A 13,519-nucleotide genomic window follows, 5' to 3' on the forward strand; every position below is an offset into this window, starting at 1 on the left:
GGGAAGGAGGAAGAAGGGACTCAGTGGTAAGAAGAAAGCACCCAGCCGCCTTGGGCCGCGAAGCCGTCGGGAGGAAGCAGGCAGAAGCCCCCTGGGTGTGGTCACTCACAGTCACAGGCCCTTGCTGAGACTTGACGTGGCTTCATTTCAGAATTCCCCAAATCCTGGCAAGAAGAAAGTCGTGTTTCCGGTTCACCCTGGGAAGTGGAGTGCGTGTAGCAGCCTCCCGTGAGGAGACTGCAGCCTGTGCTATGCCCTGGCTCCACAGTTAGGTGGAAATCTTAGGGATCAGCAGCATGGATCTTACAAGAACCCTCCCCAGGGTCTCAGCCAACCTCAGTGACCAGTGTCATAATCACCCCAGGCTGACCTTCCTTCCCGGTGTACTCTAGGCTCCCCTACCGTGCACCCCAGGGAGGCCACCATGTTCCCTTCTTGGCCTTGAGGGTCCCCTTCGCCTACATAAGCCTAGGTTTCATTCATTTTAAAAGTCACACCTTGACAGAAGTTAAGCAAGTCTTCCAGGCCTTCCTCTCGCTTTTGAGAATGGGCAGAGAGGAGGAAGACACATCCGGTGACACTCCACTTTGGGGTCAGCAACCTAGGGATGAGCTGCCACCTCGTGCTGGGACTGAATTTTGGAAAGGTGCAGATGGTCAGATTCTGCCGGAGGGACAGTCACAGATGGAACTCGAGTCCTGCAGGCTGGCAGCCTGGAGCGCCAAGACCTGAGGCCTGCTCCTCACACCAGTGTGCTGGACGCCAGAGTCCCTACAGTGACTCCGCTGCTGGTTTTAAGCGAGAATTTGTTACCAGTGAACGCCACTGCTGCGGACGCGCAGTGCTGGCTTTCCGACACAAGCCTAGCCTCTGCCCCCAAACTCCAGCAGTTTTCAAGATTTTGTCAGTGTCGGTGGCGGATCCTGGGACTGGGCGAGACAGTCACCAGGTGTTCTGCAAACAGGAGCCCGGCTGCAGTGTGTGCGAGTCTGTCACCGGGTCACCCCTTCGCTTGTGTTCATTTAGCTGCAGCCTCACATAAACGAAGACTAGCTGGACATTCTTCATTCGATGCCTGACCACGCGGTAAGCCCTGTAACCTTGATTTGATAGCCGAATGCAGATGGTGAAGAAGTAGCCTTAAATCCGTTTTCCACTTCAGGAACACATGCTTCATACTTGTCTGCTGTCGTCTAGTTCCCACATAATTTCCGCACCGTGTGAGACACAGCGGGAGGAGCGGCTGTGGGACCGAGGGTGAGGTCACTGGGCGTGCGTGTCTGTCTCGGCAGCGGCCCTTGTCCAAGCTGCGTCTGATCGAGGTGGTCAGGTTTTATGGAGTCGCAGTATTTCTCTGCGAATCGTGAAGTTCGCAGTTCGTGCGCACATACAGGCGCTTGTCGTCGTTCTTCCATCGCTAAGTGGGCAGCTTGCACGCCCTCTGTTCTCCTTCCAGTACTTTCTTAAATGAGCTGGCTGCTTTTACAGCCTGAAAGGCCCTTTTAAGACCTGCTGACAAAGCCACCGTTTTCCTCTGGACCGGGCTGGGTAAGGGGACACTCTTGAGGCCCCATTGTGCCCTGTATTATTTGAAATGAAAATCTGACCAATGTTCCATTTGCATGAGAAGGTGCCACAAGCCCCGGAAACCCAGTCTCTGCAGGCTGCCTGCTCGCTCTATTACAGCACCACAGAGGCCTCCGAGCCGCAGTGCTCCAGCGACACCTCCGGCTCACTTTTGGGAAACTGAACACTTAGCAGCTTTTGTGCAGGCTGCTCTTGGCTGCCTGCGTTTATTTTTGAGATTCCACTTTCCTGAGTTAGGACGCGCTTGTTCATAGCTCTCTGCTTTAGTCATCCTTTCTCCTCTGTGCACATTTACAGCTTCCACTGTGAGTCTTGCATTTTAATTCCCTGCCCAGAATAGCTGGGAGATGATCATATGTCAAAACTAAATTGCACTGACATGCACTGGATGAGCACGATGCAAGGCTTTCCCTTGTGTTTTTCTTAAGGAAAGACTTTAGCGTCTTCAAGGGAACTGCAGAGAACTGTGTCCTCGGGGTGGGGCTGAGCTGAAGCCCAGGGTGATTCGCTTGTTCCCTAATTTGACCGTGAACCTGCCTCAAACTCTAGCATCCAAGCTCAGGCTGCTGGCACTTCCATCTTTCTCGTGAAGGAAATATACTTCCTTGAAACTTCCATGCCACCAGCTCCAAATGACTGGAATGAGTAAGCAGGTGACAGTCCCTGTCCCCAGGTCTGCCCTGGCTCTCTCCCTGACGGGTTGCAGGGTGTGCTTGCTTCTGGCCTGGGGCTGAAGGCTCCTGTTTGGGCACTGAGGTGCCACATGTGAAGATGCTTTCTTAAAACCCCATCGCTCTGCGTTCACGGCGTTGTACAGTTTCCCAGCTCTTGAGGACTGAGAATCTTCACCTGGCCCATCAAGCCAGCCCCGAAAGTCACTCCTGTCCTTCAGGTAGTGCAGAGTCCAGGGCAGTGTGCAGCTCTGTGCAGCTCTCAGCCCAGTGAAGAGCCCACCCGTGCCGGAGGCCCAGCCATGCTGTCTGTGACATTTAGCAAGGAGGACTGGGGTGGGTGCCCACCGAGGCACCTGGGCTCCTTCCCGAGCTCCCCCAAGAGGTCCCCTCCCAAGGCGAACAGCGTCACATGCCCTGGCCTGTGGATGCAGCTGGACGGCCATGGGTGGCACTTTTCCTGCTGCCCCGGCCCACACACCCCACTTCCCCAATGAGCTGGGGACCCCCTTTGCCCACAGGCCACAGGTCCAGAGGGTTGGGGCTCTCAGGAAGCCAGGTTCACTTGGAAGTGTGCCCACGGATGGTGCCCCGGGAGCGTGCCCAAAGCTCGGAGGGCGTATTCAAGTTTTTAAAAATAAGTATGTAATTTCCCATGAGCATAGTACTCAAAGCTGTACAAAAACGTACTTTACAACACAGACAAAGAAAAACAACTTAATACACATACACATTGGGTCGGATGGATTGACCAGGTTTGTGTGGTAAATGCAGATTTTCCTACTCCAAATAAAATTGATGTTTTGTTGTTGCTGTTTTGGTTTTTTGAAACAGGTCTCACTATGTTGTTCAGGTTGGGCTTAAACTCACAGTGTAGCCCAGGCTGGCCACAAATTCGAAGCAATCCTCCTGCCTCAGCCTCCCAAGTGCTGGCATTACAGGCATGTGCCACACAATTGTTGTGAAGTTAAGTCTGAACTGTAAGATCATTTGCTTTTTGCCGAATCTTTCAGACAGACCTGGGTGTCGTTCTGCGTGCGGGAGGTTGGTTGGTCTTAGGAAAACCATGAGACCGAAATGTGAGGCTAATGATTTCCTTCCCAAAATTCTCAAGTTGCAGAAAGAGAGCAGTCCCCAGAGAGGCGGCAGTTTCCCCTGTGATCAAAAAGGAGGCAACCTGCGCCCCTCTCCCCACCCCGGAGGAGCTCGCGGGTCGCGGCCTCTGTCTGCGTGGCACTGTGAGGTCACGGACTCTGCACCGCGTGAGGACCAGCCACTGTCCAAGCTGAAGGAGTCGGACAGGTGCTCGGCCAGCGAGAACCTCTACCTGGATGCCCTGTCCCTGGACACTGAGCAGGAGGAGCCGCCCCGACCCCGAGGGCCCAAGAGGACCTTCAGGAGCCACCTCCCCAAGGTCAGCCTGGGTTCTGCCCACTCTGGGCAGCTGCACGAGTTAACCACGCCAGTTACCCACACGGGCTAACCATGCCAGTTAACCATGCCAGTTAACCACTCTAGTCAACCACACTGGTCAGCCACACCAGTTAACTGCTGCGGGATGAGGGCTGTCGTTTGACCCAAACCTGGTGGCATCCAGGGCTGCCCTGTGAGTGCACTGAAGAGGAAGTCTTCCTGAGCTGCCGCCCTGAGCCCCGTGCAGCTCTGCCCCTGGCTTGGGCTCAGAAGCACCGCACTGGTGTCCTCCGCCAAGAGAGGGCTGGAGAACGTGCTGTCCAGTGCGGCACATGAGGGGAGTGAATGACTCCGGAAGTGTGTGTGCCCTGAAACCCTCAGGCTGTCTTCTGATTCTAGAAAAGTATAACTGCAGAAGTTCTTTATGCAGGAAACTCCCTAACATTTGGAAGTAGCAAGTATTGCCAAGCGCTGCATACCCTAAATCTTTTATTCTGAGCAGAAAGGGAGAAAATCCAATACTGAAAACCCTGTATAAATTAGGCTACCAATTGCTGAATTAAGCTATAAAATGCATTTTTCTGGTTATGCCGATTTCAAAACCTCATTTTAAACCTTGCTGCTCAGAGTCATTGCTGGTGCATCACCTGTGTCTGTTATTTGGTCTCCCACAAACCTTAGAAGAGTTTCTGTCAACAGTGCTGCTGCAACCTGGAGAAATTATTCGGGTTGAGCACCCTTACTTGAAGTGCTGGCACTGGAGGGGTTTTGGAGTCAGCTTTCTACAGATTTGGGAATGTTTGAACATATGTAATAAGATCTGTCCCTTCCCCGCACAGCCCGAAGGTAACTTACACAGTGTGCTTCGCAGTTGTGTCCACGAAGCCAGTTTTCGGGCTGTCAGCTCCCACAGGTTCAGATTTGGGAGCTTTTGTACCGTCCCATGGGATCTGGTTTCGAAGCACAGAGGACGAAGGATGCATGGACGCTGTGTCCTGGCCCTAGCTGTATCACAGCAGAGACGAGGATGTGCCCCCTGCCAGCATTCATGTCCCCAGGAGCGTGTGCCAGGCCACCACAGGCGTCTCCCCGGGCGTGCAGCATCCGGGTGCCTTCTCGAAGGCGACCCTGTGGCTCTGCCCTCTACTAGCTCAGCTCTCGCTCCTCTGCCTAAGGGGAGACTGCACTCTCGATCCTGACAAGGGGGTCGCAGCATCTGCAGGAGCAAGACTGGGCAGAGGGACGCCGGTCCCCGATGACCCCTTCTCTACCTGCCTTTGCTTCACCCCCCACACATCCAGCTTATTGGGAGAGCCGGCTCTGAGCCCTGAGGCGGGAGCCCCTTTGCTGCTCTGTGATGAGTTCATAGCCAGTGTTCCTCTCCAGCTGTGCCGGCCCCTCCCGCACCTCCGAAGCCCCCGCCCCACACCATGCTTGGACTCTGCCTTCTGTGTCCTTCAGAAGGACACAGGCCGTGATGCCCCTGACCCACATGGGGGGCCTCGGGGTGCACTTTAAATGCTGTTTTCCTAGGGAGCAGAGCGAAAACAAGGCTCCTTTCAGACAAACTTATTTCTCTTGCAGGAAGAAGACAATCACAAGAGAAATCTTCAAAGGTAAGTCTGACTGACCAGGATCATAGGTCACTCCTCCCGGTCTTAAAATCCCATCTTGTTGATGCAGCCTGAGGAGTCGCCTTGTTATCGCTGGTTTTATGAGTGCATTCTCTGAGGATCAGCGACAGAAAGGCCAGAGCACTGTCTCCTCATAGCTCTGCAGCAAGGACGTTGCCATTAGGGTGCGTTGAACGTACAGTGGGCGCTGTGTTTGGTGTTCCTGGCAAAACCCGTGGAAAATTGTGGTGTAAGTTTGGAAAAAGCCTCTCTTGATACAGGAGACATCAGATATGCTGTGTTTAAAAGTTCTACCAGGGGGGCTGGGGATTTAGCTCAGTGGTTCTGCCGCCTGCCTTGCCTGCAAGTGCAAGGACCTGAGTTTGATCCCCAGTGCCGGAAAAAAAAAAAAAAAGTTCTGCCAGGAGGATTTACTGAATTTTTCCTGGCAGTGATCCCTGAAGAAAACACATGGGGCTGATACAGTTGGTGTCAGGCGCAGGCTGCCTCTCTGGCTTCCCATTTTCCTTCCTCTGCAGAGGGCCTGGTGCTTCCTCTGTGAGCTTCCCGCTCCTGGGCCTTTCCTTCCTCCTCTGAGGGAGCCGCCTCCCCGCCCCAGGGAAGCCTGTGTCATCCTCCCTTGCAGGGCAAGCCCAGGCTCCAAGGCAGCTTCTGCCTCTCAGGAGCCCCTGACCTTGGGTGGAGCACTGTGCCTCGCTTTCTTCATCTGAACCCGAAGACTCGGGTTTGTCTGCAGCGTATGTGTGCTTCCTGTCACACGGGAGAGTGGGAGCAGGGCTGAGCTGTCCACGCGCGCATGCACACACACGCACACACCCCCCGTGGCACTGCTGGCTCCTGTACACCACACCGGACCTTGCTGTCTCCTCTCTGCGGTATTGCTGCACCTTAGAACCTCACTTGCTTTTTCATTTCCCAAACTCACTCGTGCTTGCCGTAGCCCCGAGGCAGCACCCAGACATTCAGTGCAGAAGGAAGAGGAGATGCCTTCCCACCCTGTGCTACATTTCCTCCATTTTCTTTTTTTTTTTTGGTACTGGGGATCAAACTCTGTTCCTTGCGCTTGCACGCCAGGCCCCAATTTCCTCCATTTTCTCCTCTCCGGCTGCTGTGCCTGCACTGCCTCTCAGCTGCCAGGGCCCACGTCTGCCCTTCCTGTCCCCTCGCCTCACTTCCCTGTGCTCAGCCAAGCCCAGAAGTGAGTGGCCCCATCCTAGATGCTGCCACACGGTGCTCAGCTTTGCTCGGGCAGAAGCCCAGCTCTGGCCTCGCTGCCTTCGGGTGCCATGCTCTCCCTCTGGAAGCCCTCGGTGGAGCTCAGTGTGGTCTGGACCTGAGATGTGAGCCCGTCTCCGGAGGCGGAGGAGGCACTGTGTCCCACAAGGGACCGGTACAGCTGTGATCGCCACCCCAGCCTTCACCCCAGCCGCTTTGCCAACACCTCCGTGGCCCCTGTGGGTGGCCGGGCGCCCCGATCCAGCAGCCTGTGGTGCCTGTCCAGGCAGACGGAAGGCACTCCGTGAAGCCATGTCAGGTGGAAACCTGTGAGTCGCAGCACCAGCGTATCTGGAGTCCATCCCCAGGTCCTCATCTGTCAGGCACAGCGTGCAAAATCCAGTCATTGCTTAGCTTCAGCTGTCTTCATCCTTTGGTTGTGTTCCGGTTTCCAAGGGAGTTTGTCTTACCTGGGATATAAAGGAGAAACGCAAACAAGTCTAGGCTGTACCGAAGGCAGAGAGGCTGGGAGCAAGCCCTGTTGGTGGGTTCTGGCCACAGGGAATTCTGTTGGAAATGATATCTGGGTCTCCAAAGACAGGGAACAGGGATCGAAGATGATTGCTATGTGTTACCTGTGTGCCTGTGCCCCCAAACTAACGTAAAAACCATACATTGCAAACATATACCAATAAAAAATCAGCAAGGAAAGAAAGTAGACTTTCAGAACTAATAAAGAATAGCTATTTTAGGACGTTGTCCCCAGAATTGAACACAAAGTTCCATAAATGCCCCAGCCAGTGTGAGAGGGATGGGCAGACATAGGAAGGAGGGCAGGAAGGCAGGTGAGTGCTTGGGGTCTGTCTGATTCCCTTGTCCCTCCTTCCTCGTGTCTCCCACGTGGCCTTTGGCGACCAGCTCCCGAGGCCATGGGGGTCAGAGCTGTGTCTCCCCCCTCGCCAGCTCCCTGGTGTTTGGCTCACAGGCTGCCCCGCGCCGGCCGGGGTGCTTGGTGTGGAGGTCGCAGAGGGGGTGCTGGAGGCCTCGCCCCAGCCCTCCTGTTTCCCTGATGAATTAGCACCTGGTGTCCAAGGCTGTGGAAGACAGTTTTGGGCACTGGGCAGCTGGCGGGGTCCTGATGGTTGGGACGGAGGGGCTGCCCTTCTGGGTGTGGGAGCCTTCAAGGGGCGGTGCACGCTCACCCTCTGCCCCTCTCCCCAGGGCCATGTCTGTGTCCTCCATGTCCGAGTTCCAGCGCCTAATGGATGTGTCCCCCTTCCTGCCGGAGAGGGGCCTGGCGCCAGCCAGCAGCCGGGACGACGTCACCCCGCCCCTGTCCCCCGATGACCTGAAGTACATCGAGGAGTTCAACAGCGAGAGCTGGGGCTATGAGGTGGCCCCCAGGGCCGGCCTCGAGCGGCCCCCGGACTCCTGGGCAGACAGGACCGAGGGCGGGCGGGTGGGACAGGAGACCCCGGCAGAGCCCTTCCCCTCCTCCTCCTGGTACCTGACCACGAGTGTCACCATGCCCACGGACACCGTGAGCAGCCCCGAGCACTGCCGGAAGCAGGCGCTGCACAGCCACATCATTGCCGAGCCATCGAGGGTGCGTGTGCTGCACAGCCCGCCTGCCATCCGCAGGGTGGACAGCATTGGGCCCGCAGCAGGTGCCGAGGGCAGGGGCCGACTGGACCCTGAGGGCCCCTCACCCTCGGGCAGAGCCAGGGGGAGCCTTGCAGAGGCCAAGGAACCTCCCACACCGGGCAGGTGGCCCTGCACCCCTGCCAGACAGCCCCGAGACCATGTGGAGGGGGCCCTGTGCCCGCTCGACCTCCCTCTCTGTGCCCCACTGGGGCTCGCGTCCCCGCCGCACAGCCTGGACATGGCCAAGAACATGAGCGATGACACGAAGGCAGCGGCCTTCTCTGTCAGGAACGCCCTGTGCTCCGGGCCCCCAAGGCCGCGCGTCAAGGACATGGCCTGCCAGACAAACGGGTCCCGCGTGGTGGGGACGCAGGCCGTGCAGACAGTCAGCGTGGGCCTGCAGACTGAAGCCCTGCGCACCGGCACCATCACCAGCAGCCCCCACCGCTGCCTCACCCCAAAGGCGGGGGGCGGTGCCACTCCCGTGTCATCCCCGTCCCGGAGCCTTAGGAGCAGGCAGGTGGCCCCTGCCATCGAGAAGGTCCAGGCCAAGTTTGAGCGCACCTGCTGCTCCCCCAAGTACGGGTCCCCCAAGCTGCAGAGGAAGCCCCTCCCCAAAGCTGACCAGCCAGGCAGCAGGACCTCGGCAGGGGCCGGCCAGAAGGGGTTCAGCGAGTCGGCCTGGGCCCGCTCCACCACCACGCGGGAAAGCCCAGTGCACACCACCATCAACGACGGCCTCTCTAGCCTGTTCAGCATCATCGACCACAGCCCGGCCATGCAGGACGCCTTCCAGAAGGGTGCTCGGGCCGGGTCCCGGCCAGAGCTGGGCCCTGGCCAGGAAACGGGCCCGAGTTCCCAGGGAAGGTTGCCCAGCCCACTGGGCATGGGCACAGAGACGATGGGCAGGGAGGACAGGGGGGAGGGCACACCTGTGAGGCAGGACCTGTCCGCACCCCCTGGCTACACGCTGGCCGAGAGCGTGGCGCGGATCCTCAACAGGAAGCTGCTGGAGCACGCCTTAAAGGAGGACAGGAGGCAGGCTGCCCACGGCCTGGCGCTCAACAGCGACAGCCTTCCAGGAGAAGCGGCCTCAGCTGAGCCAGGGGCCATAGAGGTAAGGCGTGCAGAGTGTTCAGTGCCCGTCTCAGCCAGCTCCTCCACTCAGCGGCCAGCCATGGGGCCAGGGGGCAACCAGATGTGGGTCTCAGGTTCTGCAGGAGCAGGAGGGTGGCCTTCGCAGGAGGACAGGGTAAGTGGCAGCCGCAGCCCCGAGTAACTTCTTGAGGGAAGGGTCATCAAAGTGTGCTCAGCACCTCACTCAGGGCGTGGCTGCATGGCATCCTGTCCACTGGTCTAAGTGACTGGCGGGCCATACCTCTCTGGGCTTTGCACGGGGTCACGGTGTGCGGTCTCTGTGTGACCTGGCGCGTGTATGAGGTGAGGGAGCACCCGTCAGGCCCCTGCCAGCCACAGAGCTCCATGTGGGGCCTGGGGACAGGAGTGTGTCTCCTGTCAGGAGGCGGAGGAGGCTGGGTTCCCCACTCCTCCCTCGTCACTGGGTGGCCAGCAGTCCGCTCACACGGAAGCCAGGCCGAACACATGGATCAAATCCGAGTCTTGCCTGGATCTGCCGGAGGGTGACGGCGACCGTCCCAGTGACCACAAGTCAGCCCAGCCCCCTCTGTCCTGACACGTGGCCTGCAGGTGCCACGTCCCTGCAGGGCTGTCCGGCAAGCGTCACGCACGTGACCAGACTGGTGGGCCCGACTCCGGGGGGAGAGGAGAGAACGAAGCTGTGTGTCCATGTCACCACACCCACGTTTCCCCTGGGGGGGAAGTGGGGTCGGTGTCAGTCCCCCCAGGACTGTGTCCCCCAATGTAATTAAATCTGAAATGGGCAGACCCGGGGGCCGCCTACTGCTCCAGAGATGCGGGTCTCAGGCGTGCTATAGACACGCGGAGGACAGGTGCTGCTGGGGCTGTGCTCCATGACAGCCGGGTCCTCTGATCCTCTGCCCCTTGGGAGCCCGCAGGTACGTGCTTGTGGCATGGCGGCTGCCCTGTGAGTGGTCACCCTGCCTTTCCCGGCCCGAGGAGGCCCCTGAAATCGAGCCCTGTCCCAGGGTCCTTGGCGGGCTGGTGTGCAGTGTACTTCAGTGGAGCCTCACCCGTTAGTTTAGGCGCCTCGAGATGCTTTGAGTTACTGACCGTGAGCCCTGCAACAGCAGGACGGAGAGGGCTTCGGGGTGAAATGCAGCCCTCCGAAGCTGCCCTCCCTCAGCCCGTGTGCTGTGCTCGCTGCCAAGCTGGGGGGGCATAGCTTCGGGGATGCAGGCCCAGGGGAGCCCCACGGGCCCAGTCAGGAGCTCTCGACCGCTCCTCTGCAGTGGGCCATTGTGTTTGCACTGACCGTGGAGTGCCAGCCCACCTGCAAGGAGGCCCCCTTCTGTGTCCCCGCAAACACGCAGCAGCCCTGGGTTCCATCCCGAGTCTCTAGAGCTACTGCTGGAGCCTGGCCTGCTCCCACTCCTGCCGTGGACCCCTCCTGACCGTCCGCCCGGATGTCTGGGCCAGGGTGACAGCACTGAGGGCCCTGAGGAGGATGAGGAGGAACTCGGCACCGCTCTGCCCTCGCTGGGGGCTCAGCCTGAGCAGCGGAAGGCCCAGTGGAGACCAGGGCGCCCTCAGCCGGGTGCCAGCCCGGGTCCCGCCCAGTGGTCCCTCTGCGCAGAGACAAGGCGGTTCCTCCTCTTGGGCAGGGCAGAGGACAGTTCCCCCCAGGCGGCTGTCCCCGGGAGCCACGCCCGCTCCCCGTGGCTGGAAACTGCTGCTGCTGCTGAAACCATGCCTTCACCTGCCTGCTTTTCTCTTCTCTCTGTCTGTCGGTCCAGAACCCACCCGTCTTACTAACTGCCCCGTGGGGACTCTAGCCCTGTCCGCCTCCTGCTGTAAGTGCCTCCCGGCGTCCAGAGGGTCGTGCGTGTGTCTGACACCATCGTCATCTCCGGGGTCCACTCCACGCACATCCCGGGCCAGCCTGACACCCTGTGTGCCCTCGAGGGCTGACGCTCAGTGACCCCGCGTGGGGACGGTGGTTCTGCGGGCAGCGCCTCAGGACTGGAGGCCCCGGCCCCTCGCAGGGTGGCCCTGGGGGAGGAAGCCCCACCTGCTGCCTGCGGCTGTGGCCCTAGGCCCCCGGCAGGCTGGAAGGGGGCGCTGGCCTGGGAAAGTCCCGAAGCAGCGGGCACCGTGCAGCACACGCGTGTGCTCAGTCATGAAGCAGAGACACAGTGTTAGCCGATTTCCCAGACCCGGGTCCCGCACTGGGGGTGGACAGTGTCCCGAGGCGTCCCCAGCGTCCACGAGAGGCAGGGGACCCACCCGCCCTGCACCGCCCTTCCTCAGCTGATGATCCCCGGGGCCGGATCATCCTCACGGACACCCCATCTCCCCCGGGGTCGCCCCAGCTCCTGTCCATCCCCTGGGTCACTTGTCACATCCCACTTGCTGCCGTCTTCGAGGTCCTCGTTCTGCACCATCCCTCCCGGGCCCCCCGTGGCCACATTCCCACATCAGCTTTTGGGTGCCATCACCTGGGCTCCGGGGGCCGCAGCTTTCTACACTTCTGTGTCACCAGCTTCCGAGCTTGCGTGTCCCTGTCACCTAGCAGTGGGCACAGAGAGCTAAATGTTCTCCCCAACAGAAATGGGCCTTGAGCGTGAGGGTCCCGCTGGCTCGCACGGAGGCCGGGGGGCCTCGTGATCAGCTCAGGAGGTGAGGGTGCCCCGGACACAAATGACAGCTGCTCTGGTTGCGGACAGACAGCGGCAGGGCTGGCTGCAGGGAGAGCTGGCCGCTAGCCCAGCAGGAGGACGCCCCGTCCTCGGAGGACAGCAGGTCGCCCAGCAGAGCTGTTGGGTGGAGCAGGAAGAGGTGGCCGGGGCCCGTCTGCCAGGAGGCCCGACCCACAGTCCGCCACCTCCGCTCACGGCTGGCTGCCCCCGTGTCACCAATCATGCTGCTTGCTTGCTGCCATTTCACCTGTCCTCCATGGGCGTCCAGCCCGTCGTGTGTGGGTGTGGCGCGTCGCAGTCCTGCAGGCTGCCCTCTAACACCGCTCTCCCTCCCGCCCAGGAGCTGCCCTGTTCCGCCCGTGCCCCGTCCCTAGAGCCCTGCTTCTCCAGGCCCGAGAGACCAGCCAACCGCCGCCTGCCTTCCAGATGGGCCCCGCCTGACCCCACCGCCTCGGGGTGTCCGTCCCCCGGAAACGCGGCATCCCTGGAGGAGCTCGGGGACAGCGAGGATGGGCCCGAGGAGAAGCCGCAGCCGTGACACCAGCCTGACGGCCTCCGGAGCCTCCTGCACGCCGGGTCACAGTGGCGTGTCTCCCGCACAGCTGCCGCACGTCCGCCTGACGGACGTCTCTGGGATGGACAGTGAATGTGCCTGAAATGACTTCATTCTTTTCCTAGCTCAGAAAAATATTTTTGTCTCCATCTTTTTTACACACAGTATATTAAACAGAAAAGGTAAATAAGGTTATAAATAGATTTAAAATATAAGTTTTAAAAGTGTACCTTTTAAGAGATTCTGCTCCCCCTCGCTCCCGACCCCAGAGGCGCCTCTGTTAAATCCGCATCGTTCCCTTTGGGTTGGGCTTCTCTCCACGTTGGACGTAGAGCGTTTTTAAGTTAACTGTATTTTACCCATGCTGATGTTTTTTAGGCATTTTAAAAAATGCTCGGAACTGTCTGATTCTGTGAACTTTCCGGGGTGCAAAGCCCTGAGGCCGGCAGCCTGTGGGGGAGGCCAGCCGTTTGGGGTGGACCCAGTCTTCATTCAGGCCCGCTGCATGAACATCTGCTGCCCTGCCCGCCTCCTGTGGTCCCTCCCGTCCTCTCCGATCCTCCTGAAGACCCTGTGCTGCTCTGTTATTGTTGGTCCCCTCGCGCGACAACAGGGCCTTTTGAAATTATTGTTAAGAGATTAACTGGCAATGTACAGTGTTTACTCAAAATCTTTTTGTCTGAGGAGAAACACTACAAAGTCGCGAGGCTGCCCCATGGTGACACGGGGTGGTGCCTGGGAGCCTGTCGGCCTGCGGTGAAGTGGGATGAAGCCTTCCCAAGGTGCAGGGGTGGCCTTGCCACCAGTCCCACGCCTCCGGAGTTCCCTGAGGACCTGGTGGGTCCCCTGCCCGGCCTCAGGAGGTGGTTTGCTGGGGAGGACCCAGCCACCTGCCTCGAGGGCCGAGCTGGGACAGGACTGTGTTGCCTTCGCCCTGGAGCCCAGGGGCTGGGAGCAGCATTGTCCCCCCGCCCATTAGGGTGAGGCTGCCTCCACTCTAACATA

General features: G+C 59.3%; 1 protein-coding gene across 6 annotated transcripts in view; it reads left to right on the forward strand.

Moving 5' to 3' along the window:
• Mtcl1 (microtubule crosslinking factor 1) overlaps nt 1–13,184 on the forward strand; it is an 86,306-nt gene extending 73,122 nt beyond the window's left edge. For 4 of the 6 annotated variants that reach the window (XM_087194874.1, XM_004853223.4, XM_013075294.3 and 1 more), the window contains 4 exons: nt 3,373–3,672; nt 5,256–5,287; nt 7,742–9,281; nt 12,302–13,184. In XM_087194874.1, coding sequence (XP_087051000.1) covers nt 3,373–3,672; nt 5,256–5,287; nt 7,742–9,281; nt 12,302–12,499 — 2,070 coding nt within the window. In that variant the 3' untranslated portion in view covers nt 12,500–13,184. Of the gene's footprint in view, nt 1–3,372; nt 3,673–5,255; nt 5,288–7,741; nt 9,282–11,058; nt 11,116–12,301 lie in introns of all 6 variants that reach the window. The other 2 variants (XR_015444801.1, XM_013075293.3) reach the window with 2 other exon arrangements.
• The last annotated feature ends 335 nt before the right edge of the window (nt 13,185–13,519 follow it).

The sequence above is a fragment of the Heterocephalus glaber genome, unplaced genomic scaffold (genome assembly GCF_053883595.1).
Source record: "Heterocephalus glaber isolate CG9 unplaced genomic scaffold, H.glaber_assembly_v1.0 deba00000331, whole genome shotgun sequence".
Lineage (NCBI taxonomy): Eukaryota > Metazoa > Chordata > Mammalia > Rodentia > Bathyergidae > Heterocephalus > Heterocephalus glaber.